Consider the following 16,144-nt stretch of genomic DNA (forward strand, 5'->3'; position numbering starts at 1 on the left):
TCCATTCACTTGACTATCAAACCCACAAGCTGGTTTGTCAAATAAAATTTGAAAATGTAATGACAGTAAAATAAAATTTTCATAACAAAGAGACTTGTGCTCCAGGGCAAGCTTCCAATAAACCTTTGCTTATTCTCTTAACTTCTCTAGGACTTTCTTCAAGGAATTGACAGTATATTGTTTATAAATGTAATGTATACATTCCTTTTCTAATAATAATATTCCTTGGGCATATCTACGCTTAACTCTTGGCAGTGTAAGGATAAGTTAGATTTATATAGTGTAATAATGAACAGAACTCCTTCAGTGTCAGGCTGCGCTGAAGATTAGTTTAAATGAAGGTGTAGTTTTATAGTTAACTTCCAGTGACTCAGTTCACCTAAGTGAACTAGTTTAGTTCCCTAAGTTTTCTATAGAGGCAGTGGGGAGAAGAGTAGTTAGTGACTGCACTAATGGTAGGAGAAGTGCTTAAGACAGGTGAGATGAATAACCAGCCAACCCAGGATGCCTCTCTTTTTCCACTAGTTACAGAAGGAACTCAGATCAGTTTGGACAAAACTGCTGTCTTTTAGGTGACTGCAATCGTGAGAAAAAATTAATTTTCGGTGCTCTGACTTTCAGCTGAAAATCTCCCACCTTTTTGTTTCATCACAGATTTATATAGTGCTAGTCTTATAGACAGAGTAGTATATGTGTTTTAAGGTTTGCACTTACTGTTATTAAAAATCAAAGACCAGATAGCATGCACACATGGTTCCCATCTTTCATAAATTTATATGGAGCTGCATGTAATCAGGGAAGCTTGATGAATATGGCCATCAAGCAAAGGAAAAATGGCTCCTTATTCTTCTGCTTCTCTTAGCAGCTATGCTGTAAATAACTGTATTTTTAGCATTTAATTACTGTATATAGTGTATTTAGGTTCTTGGATGGAGTGGATAGGATTAACATTTGATGCAGACAGTTCCTATACTATAAAGCTGGTTTTACTTTAAGCCTCAGAAAAGCTTTGCAAACAGCCTATGCAGACCTCAGTGTCTGGCCTGCCATCTTTCCTTTTGTTAAATGTTCTTCACTTGTTCTGTGGATTGTTGTTTAAAAAACTAAAACATACGAAAAGGCAAAATTTTCTGCTGTGTGTGGTAGTTTGGTTGGTAAAAATACTGTGTGATATAAAAACTTAGCACAATAAATGTTCCTTTAGAAACAAAATTTTAGAATTCTGTATATATTGCTAGTGGTTTAAATTACCCCTTCTGTCTCCAGTTTTGAAGAAGAGTAAAATCTTCACGGATTAGTTTTAAAAAGCAATATGCCAGTATAAATTTTTCCTCCCCTTTTAAATTATAAGCTAATAAATCAGAACCCACCAGGTTTATGACAACTATTCCTAGTTAAATTGAAACTCTGCATAATAATACTGGATACCTGAAAAAGGTTGGGACCTCTGGCACCTAACTTGAAGGAAAGATAGATTTAAAAGGAAATCTTGACCCCGTACTTTCCCATGGCAGTTTAAATGCAACCTTGCTCTGCATATTGAAAAGAAAATTAATAAATGTAACTGCTTTAGGAAAGTTTCCTCCTTTCTTCTCATTCCAGCTAGGGATTTGGTTGTGTGATATATCTTTTAGGTTTGCAAAATTTGTTATGGAGGGTTTTTTTCAGTTGGTTGGTTTGGAGGTTAATTTTTATAAACTTATGCTTTCTTTTTTTTCTTCAGAAATCTTTATCCCAAATTTGCATCCCCATGGGCATCATCACCTTGTCGACCTCAAGACATAGGTAAGAGACAGATAACTATTAAATTCAATATTAATATTTGCAAATTTTATTCATTTACATGTCTTAATAGTTGCATCAATTCCGATTCTTTTTTAGACTTCCATGTTCCATCTGAATACTTAACTAACATTCACATTAGGGATAAGGTGAGTACGTGTGTGTGTGTGCGCATGCATTTTTTATTAATTTATTACCAGTAATTTTCTAGATTTTCTTTCAGATAGGTAATGTTCAAAATCAGTCCATTTTGTGCATGTCCTCAGTTTTTCTAGAGGCAGTGTTGTGTTAACAGACTGATTGGACACATCAAGCACCCATTATATCTTACAAAAAGAGAATGGGCATGCAAAAGAATAGCTAAAAAGCACAGTATGTTTTTAAGAGTTTGCCCTTCATGTGAAGTTGAAGGTTTTTGTGATATAATTCAAATGTCAAATTAAATGGAGGTATTTCTTCTTGAGAAAAGCTCAGAATTGTGTTCTCATTTATCTGTTGCATTCCATACCTACATGAAAAGGGATTTTTTGAGATATATTTTCTGTCAACTGTTTGTAGGGATCATTGAAAAATAGCATAAGAAATTTTACTTAAAAGGATGTGAAGGGAGCAAATACATGCAGAAGTTGTTTTTTTGTGTTTTTCAAATAAATTAAGCAGATGGGAATGCACAGATAACAGGGAGAAAATTCTGTCTTGCCGGTTTGTTACATCTGTATTTTTCTATTGTATCCTTTAACTTGGAAAGGTTAACTAAAAGTGAAGAAAAATTGATTGTTTTAATAATTATTACTCATGTTGTATTATAATATCATTTTCAACACACTTAGAATGGAAGGATGGAAGTTCTGGATGTATCCTTGTGTTAAGTGGGGTAGTGTGTTGAAACATTTATCTTTCGTGATTTTTCATCCTCGTTTTCTTCAATCTTTTGCAGCTGGCTGCAATAAAACTTGGCCGATATGGAGAAGATCTCCTGTTTTATCTCTATTACATGAATGGAGGAGATGTATTACAGCTATTAGCAGCAGTAGAGCTGTACGTTCAAACTACTTTGTCGGTCTTATATGAGTTAATCTATTGCGATAATGAAATGGCAGATGTTAAAAAAAAAACAACAAAAAATGGACCACCCAAACAAGTCAGACATTGAAAGCGAGACGCTTAGTCAGTCTTGAACTGTATATCTTTTTTTCAAGATCCCTCCTCCAACCTTGGTGTCATTTTGTACAGTTTTTTTACATTTGTATAGTGGAAATCAAAAGCCCATCTTATGTATTTTGCATTATGAAGCACTGTGGAACAAATGGCAGGTGCCAGTCATTGAAACTGTAACTTACCTGTCATCAACAAAATAAGAACCAGTAAATATTCGTAAAAAAAGTTTGTTGTTAGAACCTACTAGATTTGAAGTTTCAAATTCATGTGTTTTGAGGTGTAATAACTGTATGGAAGAGGTATGAAATCACAGGTTTAACCATGTCGTAGAAATTCGGTTTGGGATTTGAATGCGTTGTACAGTTCTGATTGAAACCTTTAAAGTTAGTTTATTAAGTCAATTTCAGATAATTAACACTAAGAATTATTTTTCCTTTCTATTACAAATGAAAGATTTAACCGGGATTGGAGATACCACAAAGAAGAACGAGTATGGATCACCAGGGCACCCGGCATGGAGCCAACAATGAAAACCAATACGTATGAGAGGGGAACATATTACTTCTTTGACTGTCTTAACTGGAGGAAAGTAGCTAAGGTATCTCTTTTCTGTTATGTAGATATTTTAGGTCTGTCAGCTGTGTACTTTTACAAAGGCAAGAGTAAAACACAGAAATCTTCACAAAAGTCTCAAGCTTTTAGATCTCTTGTTATTTAGGTTCATTTCCTTAATTTCTGATGTCTGAGAGAAAATAGGTTGTCTGAAACACTGGCTTGCTTGTGGAAAATAAGGAGCTGTCTCTTATTTCCAGTTTTCTTTGGGAGTTAGAAGGACATAAGATTTCTTTTAGGAGTTTTGTTAAAATTGAAAGTGTTTCCCAACAGCTCTTCCCTTCATAGAGCTGAAAAAGGAAAACCGTTATTTGGCATTTTAGAAGTTTTACTTGCAAACATTTTATTACTTTGCTTTAGAAAATTAAATAGGATGCTACCACACCTTACTTAGGAATTTAAAATGGACGTAAGATGGGTGCAGGGAATGCTTTTTAGTTTTTGGGTACCAGCTCTCCTTAACCATGTCTAGGAATTCCATGCTCTGTTGTTTGAAAATGAGAGTTCTTCTAAATAAATATCTTCTTCTGAGGAGGAAGCGTATTCCCATGATGCTTGTTTTCCATACTGTAGACCAAGAGGCACTAAAAAATCAGAAAGCTATATAGCTTTTTCCTTCCCAACTGTCATAATCTCCTTGTCCCATTTTGTCCATTAATAGTGTCAGTAATGTTCTATGTCAGACCATCTGTAGACACTGTATCACACTCTTCTCTAAAAAAACAACAGATCAAATCAAATTAACCTTGAAGCCTTGAACTCAACAAATGTGATTCCAGTATGTTGTAACTATATTTTGTGGTTCCACGTGCTTAGGTATTTTATAGAATAAGAATCTTTTCACCTGCAGCCCAACTTAAGAATTGTTTGCTGAAAAGGCATTTCATGTCTGTGGGCAAGTTGTATCTATACACTTGGAGATTATGGAACATTGCATGAAATAGTTACATGTCTGTTGATGTGTAAACATCCATTTTAAAGAGAATAAAGTTCAGTGTCCTCCTCTATCTATACAGCAGTTTGCCATCTAGATGTCAACTAGATACATGCTATTTTTATTTCCTCCCCCACTGCTTCCACCCAGTTATTTTACCTAGTTTGTGTAAATTCCCCTCAGGAATTAACATTCCAGCTGCCCTGAAGGATAAGGGAGGTCCTTTAGTTCAATTGCACGAGTGACTCGTTGCCTCTGCTGCCACAGGAAAGCCCAAGAATCTCAAACTGACAGTTTTAATGGCGAGCCCTGCTTTTATGGTTTTTCCTAAGTGCAAGGTAATTCCAAAACTTCTAAACAAAAGCACCACTCCTCAAAAAGAGAGCCCAAACAAAAGGAAAGTTTTTGTTTCTACTTGAATTACCCATTTGCTGCATGGTATACCTTCCTTAGGTTCCCCAGGATGCTGTTTAAAGCTATTTCATTATTGCCTAAGAACATCAGAGGGGAAGTAATTACCTTTTGAAAGGATAGATTTGATTTCTGGAGTCAACTGAATGTGTTTTGTTTATTTACGAGCAACAAGCCTCATGAAGTGTCACATATCAATGGAATTGTGGTTTTGGCTTGTGTGGACACACATTTCTTTTTCTAGGAGGAAGTGGTTCCCATTGTATAAGGATAGTGACCTCTTCAGTGTCTCCTTTTTCTACCTGTAGTAAATGTATGCAGCTGCTAGTTGATGCTTAGCATTATTTTTTTAGACAGTATTGTCTCTATTTGGAATCCTGAGTGCTATTCTGAAACTCAGGATCCAGTGTTTGAGTGATGTACACTCCATCCTCCTGTTAGGCATTCCTGAGATACTGGAGAGATAGGAGCACTACTGTTTTCTGAATGGTTTTTCACAAGATCTCCATAGATTGTCTTCTTTTTATTTGCATGATGGAAATAATTCCCGCAACATTAAGAAGCAATTGATAGCTAGGAAGGAAAGGACAGTATTTTCTAAAGTTTTGCACTTGCAGTGGTATTGCAACGAGGAATATGATTATTTATTCTTCCCCAATGTCCATAAGAAGCAATAATATCTTTTCTTCTAGGCTTGTGTATTCCATAATGTAAAAATGGAACTGGAATATTATTTTGAAATTTTTATTTAACTTTGAGCAGGAAAGTTGAGCACTGATCACAGGAAGCTAGAGAATTATTTTTGGAAAAATTGGGATTTTTGTTGCATGGTAAAGGAGTTGTATACTAGAAATAATTCTGTGACATTTTCACCTTTGATAAATAAATAAGAACTTAGGTGCATGTTGTGTGATCTTAGCTTTCCATGGTAATGTTGTTACCTCTGGTATTAATTTCTGGAGTGGACATTTCCTCTGAGGAAGACTGATACTGTCATCCTAACAAGGACAACAATATTTGATAACACTGTGTTGCCTGGGATGCAAAGAAAAGTATGGCCAAGTAATTTTCTTCTAACAAATGCAGAAGTAATTAATAAATATTTCAGGAAACTAGACCTGTAAAGAGCTGGAAAAAAAAAGAATTTTGATAAATTGCAGTCTCTTATTAAAACGGTTACATTATTAGTGGATGCTGGGAACATCGCTTCCTTAGAAGGCCACAATAATAATTGCTGCTGAACAGTTTCACTAGTCCCCTTTTGAAGCAGGCATACAGGAATACTTGCTCATAAACTACTCTCTCATATGTGCATATTCAATTATTTTTCAAGGTGCTTTATAAACGTGGTTCTTGTTCTAGTGTATATGCTCAAATATTAGGGCAGCGCATGCTCTAATGTGTTGTGCTTTGGAGATGTAATGTATTTTGCATTATAAGCTTATGTATTTATTGTCCCTATTTTAAATTCCACTGCAGTGTGAAATACTGCTGCAGTGAAACACAGCAGTTTACTTTAGATAACATGACTAAATCTTAAGACTTAGGCTTATAAAAACATAAACCAGTTGTGATTTAGTAGATTAAGGGTTCTGGATTGGTTTTAACAAGGGTAAAGAAGGCTGAATAACTTCTTTCAAGAAAAATCAAATAATATATTTATTTATTTTTTATTAAACTATAGGCACTACTTTTATATTCTTAATAGATAATAGACTGAAGAAGGAAATTCAACAAAATAGCTGAGTGATGAGAATTTCTAAACTATTAGGAAATAAAATCAAATTGATTCTGTTTTGACACATGGTAGTAAAAAGTGAAAAAGAAATTATAAACTTCAAAATCACTTTAAATGCCAAGTAAAAAGCAGAAAAACTCTCATTACAGATGTTTGTTACATGGTTTTTCAGCCTAGGGCATGTGGAAAATATGCTGAGGTTAAAGACGCTGATTATTTTTCACTGAGGTTTTGGCTATAGTTTGCTGCTGTTGAGACACGAGAGAGGAAGCTAAATAACTCTGGCACCAAAAGTACTTTCTACAGTTGCACGTTTACTGAAATCCTGACTTAAGTTGTCTGAAGTAAGCTGCTTGAATTTCTCCTTCTTACTTTTCAGTAAGAAGAATTAATTTAAATATAGGATTATAAAACTTTTTTACATTGATGTTATATTTCTAAAACATAGAATTCTTTATGGAAAAGAAAATTAAATTCTTATTTGCTTGTCCGGGTTGCTGTCTAGATGAAATTATTTCCTATCCTGTCAAGAGCAGTATTAATTGAGATAGTTTCATAATTACCAGAAAGTTAAATTTATTGTTTCAGTGAAGATGTGGCATAGTATTTCAGCTCAACCCCTAAACTGGGCCTTTACATCCATCTTTAAGTCAGTTTAAATGCTGCTTTTAACTTCTGTTTGGAATTTTTAAGCTAGCTGTGGGATTTCTACCCTCTGCTCTCATGGATTTACACAATCCAGAATATTTTGTCCTCAGGATGCTATTGTGCGAACTTGTTTGTTTAGTTTTACTCTGTAACTGCTATGGATCATCCCTAAGCAATCCTCTCCTGCCTTAAGTATCCTTGCCTGTTACATGTACAGACTGATGTAACTTTGCTATCAAAGCAAGTTTTCAGGGTGACATGAGAAGTGATTAACTTCTTTGCATAGAACAATTTATTTAGTGTCACACATGCTGTACGTTTTCACACACATTCAGTATTCATTATTCCTAGTTAATAAAGAATATTTAAGTATTAATCATTACCTCCATGTGGAGAAGAAAGTAATTTAACACATTTATCAATGGATAAATGGAATTTTTTAACATCTTATTTATAGCTGTTTATGTTAAATATAATACTACTGCTGCTGTTGGCATCCTAAATCACAGTGGCAAAAGCAAAAACATAAAGTATGCCTGTAATGTAAGTATTTTCCCCTGTGTAATAAATAATTGGTTTTTTAGTTTCCAGAAATACTGATCAATGAATTCTTTTTTAGGTATTGTCAGCTAGAACTTCAGTTGTTCATATGCTACCGAATATTGAATTTGAGCATTACTGACACTGGGATGCAAATCAAGAAGGCTGTTTTAAGCCTGTTTATTTTAGCAGTTAATGGCAGTTTGAAGTATGAACTCACGTACTTCCAGAGAAAATCTGATAGGGAAACATACTCCTTCTGAAGGAGGGGCTTCCAGTTTGTGAGACACAAAGGGTTGCATAGCCCCCTGAGAATTTATTCCAGACACCTTGTTTGCAGCTCTCACTGCCAACAGGGGCTCACAACAACCTTAGGTTTGGAAACCCCTTTTTTAGGATACTGATACTGTCTGCTTTCTGATATTTACTGTATCTTACCAGTTTAAGTAGCAATTTTCCATGGGTAGTTTTGAAGGCATTTCAGAGCTTGTGGAAGTTCAGTTAACTGATTGAAGCTGAACATAGATTGATAGTATCTGCAGACTCTTCCATGATTATGTGCAAGATAGAAGCTTTTCCAACCATGAAAGGTAGAGAAAGCTTGAGTGGTATCTTTTCTATTATAAAATGACTGCAGAATTACTGGAGATCATAGAATCATAGAATGGTTTGGGTTAGAAGAAACATAAAAGACCATCTAGTTCAATCTCTCTACCATGGACAAGAACACCTTCCACTAGAAAGCCCTATCTAACCTGGTCTTAAACGCTTCCAGGGATGGGGTGGCCACAACTTCCCTGGGTAGCCTGTTCCAGTGCCTCGCCACCCTCATAGTAAAGAATTTATTTCTAATACCCAGTCTAAAATGCTGCCCTTCTTCAGCTTAAAGCTACTCCCCCTTGTCCTATCACTACATGCCCTTCCAAAAAGTCCCTCTTCACCCTTCCTGTAGCCCCCGTAAGATCCACCCAACCTAATCCAGCCTTTGACACCAAAGTCATGTATGGACTTGTAGCCCTTGATCTTGCTTCATTCCCAAGAGGGGAGCAGCATCTCTTCAGTCTCAGCACGTGTGTGATCTGCACAAAAGGAGAACGTACACCAACTGGCATGCCGTTTTTTTAGGAATGCCAGAAGCAATTCACTTGAGTATATATGACCTAAAAAAATCCAAACAAACACACCACCTAAATAAATAATGCCCAAAACCAACCAAACAAAAAACCCCCCAAAAAATCTTTGGTTGGAGTAAAGAGCCAGGAACTAGAAATGAAACAGATGTGCAACATTTCAGTGCAGATGGCTGTAACCTCACATAGGTTTTGCTGGGGTTTTCCAGTTTTAGGGACAGTATGCTCAGGAGAGTGCAGAATGCTTCACATTTTCCACTACTTTGTTTCCTTACCATGCTGAATGTTTTTTCTATGCTGAATGGGCCTTGTTTTGCCTTGAAAGAAAAAAGGTCTGGGAGCTGGATTTCCTAGATTTTATTTCTGTTCTTGCATTAATTTAGTACAGACTTACATGTACTGAAATATTATACTATTTAATCACTTTAGAGATTGTTCTAAAATAATCTCTTCATTACTTGTGTGTTTTCATCTCTGCGTGAAAATAGTGGGCTAGGTTTGCTTTGCAGATACAGATGATATTCTGCTGAGATTCTCCACCAAGTTAGATAAAAGAAATTGCTGTGCATGTCCAAAGTTGTTGAATTACCAAGAAGTACCCCTAAAGAACAGTTCTGAAACTTCTGCTTACCGTGTTTCTTGAATAAAGAAAAAATAGGGATGGGGCTTAGTTAAACTGCTATAGGGTCTGAAAAATCCAAGATTTTAGGTTTGGTGGGTCTGGGGCTTAAATATGAGTATGAAATGTGGAGGAATGTTTTGATAAATTTTTGGCTTAAGTGGGTCTCAATGCTTTGTGCATGGACATTTTCACAGAATCATTTAGGTTAGAAAAGATCAAATCCGAACTTTTACTGACCACCACCATGTAAAACAGACCTTAGCAATAAGTCCAGTTGTTTCTTGAACACCTCGATGATGTCCAACCTGAACCTCCCCTGGTGCATCAGGAACCTATTTGGTCTGGTAGTATGACACAAAAATATTCCCAAACTTTAGTTCATCCAGAATAAGCCTCTGTACTCCTGACACGTTGAAAGACAGATTTTGTTTATAATTCAGCTCATGCTGTGATTGTGTATTTGTAGTTTTTTTATGTGCATATATAAAATTGCTTGAGATTGTGATAAGGGTTCTGAGGGTCATGTAGCATTCACAGGAATAGGAGAGCCTACATGTTGCAGGTGTAATGGCTTAGGATTGTTGTAATTTACTACTTTTTTTCTCCTTAAAATATGGAATTCAAGATAGCCAAGTCACATGGTTTTGCCTTAGGATAAATTAGAACTTGACCTCTGTTTTTGTGTTTTTCAAGTATGACTGATAAACCAGGTCTTGACAGGTAACTGATAACATTGTTTTATTTTGGTTTGTCTTTTTTTTTTTTTTTTTTTTTTTTTTAAACTGTAGGAGTTCCACCTGGAATATGACAAATTAGAAGAAAGGCCTCATCTGCCATCAACCTTCAACTACAACCCTGCTCAGCAAGCCTTCTAAAGACTTCCCTTTTCTTGGGGTATGGCTGTCTCAGCACAATACTCAACATAACTGCAGAACTGATGTGGCTCAGGCATCCTGGTTTTAATTCCTTGAGGATCTGGCAATTGGCTCATGCGAAGGGTCACCATTTGAGGTCCTGCCTTACTAATTATGTGCTGCCCAACAACTAAATTTGTAATTGTTTTTCTTTAGTTTGAGCAGGGTCTGAATTTCTGTTTTTGTTTTCTTTTTTGCCAGCAGACAAGCTTGGGTCTGTAAAGACAAGCGAGTACACTGACAAAAGTTTACCACTTAGTTTTCCAAAATGTAAAAACAAAAAAAAAGAAAAAAGACAAAAAATTAGACAACAAAATTTGCATTGTTCATTGTAGCACTATTGGTAATAAAAAATGTTTGTGCATTTTTATGTGAAGATCCTTCTCGTATTTCATTTGGAAAGATGAGCAAGGTTTGCTTCCTTCATTTTACTTCCCCTTCTGTTTTTGAAAGGCAGTTTTCGCCAAGCTTAATGCAAGAATATCTGACTGTTTAGAAGAAAGATATTGCCACAGTCTCTGGTTAGTTTCCAGAGTTGTGTATTACTGAGCTTCATCTTTCCAGAATGAGCAAAACACTGTCCAGTCTTTGTTACGATTTTGTAATAAATGTGTACATTTTTTTTAAATTTTTGGACATCACATGAATAAAGGTATGTATGTACGAATGTGTATATATTATATATATGACATCTATTTTGGAAAATGTTTGCCCTGCTGTACCTCATTTTTAGGAGGTGTGCATGGATGCAATATATGAAAACGGGACATTCTGGAACTGCTGGTCAGGGGACTACTTTGTCGCCCTGTGCACTAAAGGGCCAGATTTTCAGCAGCCAAGGACATCCATACCCAAGTGAATGTGATGGGACTTAAAGAAGTGAACTGAGACAATTCACTCTGGCTGTTTGAACAGCAGCGTTTCATAGGAAGAGAAAAAAAAAAAGATCAATCTTGTATTTTCTGACCACATAAAGGCTTCTTCTCTTTGTAATAAAGTAGAAAAGCTCTCCTCACTGCAGTGTTGACTTTGATTTGAGATTGTGAAATTATTTCTTCAACAATGAAAAATGGAAAAAAAAAATTGAAGTATTAAAACTATCAAGCTGTACAGTGGTTAAGACACTTGAAGAGTCTTTTTGCTGCTGACAAGTAAATTTATGAAAATTTCATATTCTTTTCCACAGTAAAGATTCCACAGCCAAAAACTTTGGTTAACCTTGGTTTCAGATCCCCTCTATAATAGCAAATAATTTTTAGAAAGATGGGTGGGTACCATGCCAAATGATAGAAAGATGTTTCAAGAATTTGTCACTTGGGAGAAGCTTGGGTTAGAACTGATCACAGCTTAGTTCCATGTTGATGTTTTCCTACTTAAAACAGAAATAAATTTCATTTGATGATGACTATTACTTGAACTTCCAGATACAAATAAATGTGAACATGTACTGGTTCTGAAAACTGTAACTGTTCTGAGCGGAGAAAGAAAAACCTGAACTGTTGGGATGGTTTTCTTTTTCTAGATATGATTGCCACTTCTCATTGAGTTGCCTCTGGTTGTGCAGATCATTGAAAAATACCTGAAATTACCAAAGCAAGAAAAGACATGTTAGTGAATCCTGGGATTTAGTTTTTCCATTTTGACCCATTTTTCTGTGTAGTGCAAAAGCAGCTTGTTTGCATGTATTGAATTATGCTTAGAAATTGAACCAATAGTGGCCTTGCTGTGGTTCTGTATCAGGTGTATGGTGAATCTTAAATTCTGAACTTTTTTTAACATCTATTTTAAGATAGTAAACATAAAAATATAAGCCTGTTGATTATATATTTTTTTCTATTATTAAAGTAATGTTTTCCCAGCCTGAAAGAAGAGAATGGTTATAATCCATATAACTAACACAGCTGAAAAAGATGGTGGCTTTTTCTCAAACCAAAGCAGATTCAAACATGTATTTGATTATTTAAACATAAATTTATAAATTTTAAGGATGATAATTTTCCAAAAGCATAATGTTGCCTTCACAATTAATGTAATATTTTTTTACTGTCAGAGGTTCACTATAACTTTTTTTTTTTTTTTTTTTTTTTTGTGAGGATTCCTGAAGTGGTATTTCCTTCTTCAAATCAAGTTATTATTTCTCATGTTCATGGAAATTAACAACATATGGTAAAGGAAGCAAGACCAATTACGTTAAAATACTAAATTACCTGTGACACTTTAAAAACAATTAAGCTGGAATTGGGAACCTAAATTCTCCCAAAAAATACTTGATGATACAGTTGTATTCACCTGCCCAGTCTTTCAAAGATGTGAAATGCCTGATTTTGGGAAACTTCTCACCTGTGAGCCTGGAACTGGTGCTTTGCTTCTTCCACATGGAAGAACAGTCTGGCTCTTGTTTACCATTTAAATAAGCATATATGGAGACTTTAAAATCTGCAACTTAATTTCATATTACACTCTGGGTTGAAGCAAGAGAAACAGATATAAACAGAAAACAAGGTGTAAGATTGAAACCACTTCTTAACTGTACCATATTAATTTTAAAAATTGAAAAAGTATACTTTTTTTCACTGAAAGGAAGAAAACCTCAGCCCTCACTCATGTAGCAAATGGGTGACTGAATTGCCCTGTAGATTTTCAGACCAACAGTTACGGTCTGAGGCTTAGTTAATATGTTTTTACATTCCACTAACACTATAAATAGGAAGTACTAGAATACTGTTTTTAAAATACCTTTATTTGAAGTGGGTGTTCTTCCCCCATAACTAGTTTTGTACAACAGTGTGGAAGGTAAGTTCTGAGTAGAAAACACAGTGTTCTTGGGAAGAAGTAGAAGTATTCCTATTTCTGGCCTGTCCAACATGCACTCATAGTCCTTATTGCATATTATTTACAAAGTTTTATTGAATAGTTAACTCCACTTTATCTGCAAATCACGATCTTCAACTTCCAGGGCTAACTTAAGTTTCACTGATTTGATTACACCTGGTATTGCAGAAAACACTCCGTATTGTCACAAGTATTACTCAAACCACCCTGCTTGTGGAAAAATCAAGGGTACCAGAGAGTCAGGAAGGAAAGTGTTAAGGAGGCTCCACTGGGGTGTTTAAAAATGAACAAACAAAAAACCCCACCCAGCACTCAATCTCCTCCACCTTAGTGCCTGGTGCCACAAATACGTAAGCATGTGAGAACCTTCATGGGCTTGATTAATCTAATTGAAGACCCAAGTAATCCAGGGAAGCCTGCAAATACTCACATGGGTGAAAATATTTTCACCTGACTGTGACCTTCCATGAAGTGTCAGCTGCACCTGTGTTGGGATTCATGACTGACCACGCCACTCCCTCATGGCTGTGACATTTCTACACTACAAAGATGTATGATCGTATCACTTGGCTGCATGGTGTGTCTGAAATCCTCTGTCTCCAAGCCAGTACTTCTTGTACTGGTCTGTTTCCGTTTTAGTTTCCATGAAAAAAGGGAGAATGTACCCAAATGTGAGTTTGTGTATTATAGTCGAATGCAAGATTCTTGCAGAGTCTTGAGGGACTAGTTCTGTTGACCATGAAGAGACCAGAAACATTCTTTGGCATGACCTAGGCAGTGCTGGGAAACAGTGGTCTGTGGGGCCATCAGCTTGGTCCTGAGTGGCTCCTAGGTGGCCATGGCTATGGAAGAAGGCTGTCTATCTTTTAAATAATACTGTTTAAAGTTAGTAGTCACTGAAAAGAAACTTCCCCCTTCCCCCCCCCCCCCCCCCCCCCCCCCCCCCTTTACCCCTCAAATCCTGGTCACTTCTAATTGAAAATACTTCCTTGGCTGGACATTGAATGAAACGGAAAAATTGCTATCTGTCACATTTAAGAAAAGCCTGTAAATGCACAGCTGCCATCCTAAGCATGGGATAGCCAGACAGTGCTTTTAGTTTAAGATCCTAAATATAACAATTGCCATTAAAGCCAAATTTTGGGGTGTGCTTAGTTTTCAAGTTCCTCTTCATTGTGTCCCTCAAAATTTGCCACTGCCCAAAATGAATGGTAGTAGAAGTTGAATTCTGGTATGCAGATTCTAGTCTGGATTGACAGCTGATGCTCTTATTTTCATATATGGTATGTGAATTAAGTTTTTGTTTATGGTAAGCATGTGTGCTTTCATTTCCATAAATCTGAAAGCTTCCAGTACATTAAAAAGACCTGAGGAAATGCAGCTGAATAACTTAATTTGAAATTTTGGCTTTGTTTCAGTTGCTTTACCACTTAAACCACTTTACTGTTAGAGGTAAACTTTATTTTTTTAAAAATAATATTAACGCACAATTAACAGTAATTTTGACTGTTACTGATTCAGCTTACTTCTGCATTAACACTGCTAACCAAGGTTGGGTATTATTTTTCTAGGCTTCAGTTTCTCATTTGCATTTCATACTGTCTTCTTGGTATTAATGATCTAATATATGTGGGTATCTCTGAGGTTTTTACTGCTGAAACAACCAAAATAATTTTCTGTAAAATCACCTTTTTGAACTTCCTCTGGTTTGGCCAACAATCCAGTGAAGTAGCTGGTTTTCATGACTGGACCATCCTGCACCAGCTGTAAACAGTCCTGAGGAGGAGTGAGAGGAAGGCTGCTGTGGTGCAGGCATCGATGAACCTCTGGAAACCCTTCAGTTCTCTGAGCTCTTATTCTCGACTTAATGGTTGGTTTGGTTGTTCCAGAGATCTCTCTTCCCTTGGAAGGCCAGTTTACTTTCTGGTGGGCAACACAGTATTGTTTTTTAAGAGGCATTCTGTTGTTTATATAGACATTTGATTTTGGAGAAGGCAGTTCGTCACTGGCACTTTCCTGGAAGAGGTGCAGTCGGCATCCCACGGACCAGCACTAGGCGTGTGCAGCAGGGGGGTGTGAGCCCAGTCCCAATGAGTGTCCCGGGTGGGTGTGGTGGCAGAGCTGCGCTGTGGCTGCCCAGCCTCCAGGTGCCTGACCAAGGCAGAGGTGTTCTCAACAGTGGCCATACCAGGTAGGTCAGCTGCAGCTGGCCACAGGTAAGGCTGTCCCTTGGCTATGGGGCAAGGAAGGGCTCAAAAGAACAGGCAGCAACCTGTTCTGCAGCTGAGATTTTCATGCAGACATTGAACTTTGTATTCCAGCTTTCTCAGCCCTGGTGCCTCCTGGTGCAGCCTGTGGTCCTTGAGCCAGCATCCCTACTCCTGCCCTCAGCCGATGACAGCAGAGCTAGAATCTTCACAACAGGCTTCCTTTACTCTGCTGCAATGATCAGGCATTGATCATTTTTCCCTTCCAACTGATCCAAACACATCTTGAGTCTTGACTGAGTCATTTGTGCAGAAGTTCAAAATCTATGAGATCGCCTGGTGAATGCCAGGGACTATTCCTAGTTAAAATAAAGCATCTCCCCAGCTGTGGATGGTGGAGGGATTGGATGCACACAGGCGGACTAACTCAAGGTTGCTCTGTCACCCAGTGAACTGTTACCTTAATTTCCGTCTGCCAGCACTTTATGTACAAGGGATTGCAGGGAGTTGAACCAAGTATGGAAGGCCAGCTGTTCAGGAGGTAAGACAGAAAGAAGCTACAACTCATTTACACTGAGAAAGCAGAGCTGGAGCTATCCTTTCAGGTGGTCAATCA

The 16,144-nt window shown here is 36.8% G+C and overlaps 1 protein-coding gene across 4 annotated transcripts in view; it reads left to right on the top strand.

The window, feature by feature from the left end:
• Positions 1–11,522, top strand: part of CNOT2 (CCR4-NOT transcription complex subunit 2) — an 84,608-nt gene extending 73,086 nt beyond the window's left edge. For all 4 annotated transcript variants that reach the window (XM_058420315.1, XM_040062576.1, XM_058420316.1 and 1 more), the window contains 5 exons: positions 1,724–1,785; positions 1,882–1,931; positions 2,720–2,820; positions 3,394–3,538; positions 10,364–11,522. In XM_058420315.1, coding sequence (XP_058276298.1) covers positions 1,724–1,785; positions 1,882–1,931; positions 2,720–2,820; positions 3,394–3,538; positions 10,364–10,450 — 445 coding nt within the window. In that variant the 3' untranslated portion in view covers positions 10,451–11,522. The remainder of the gene's footprint in view (positions 1–1,723; positions 1,786–1,881; positions 1,932–2,719; positions 2,821–3,393; positions 3,539–10,363) is intronic.
• The last annotated feature ends 4,622 nt before the right edge of the window (positions 11,523–16,144 follow it).

Source organism: Hirundo rustica, chromosome 4 (assembly GCF_015227805.2).
Source record: "Hirundo rustica isolate bHirRus1 chromosome 4, bHirRus1.pri.v3, whole genome shotgun sequence".
Lineage (NCBI taxonomy): Eukaryota > Metazoa > Chordata > Aves > Passeriformes > Hirundinidae > Hirundo > Hirundo rustica.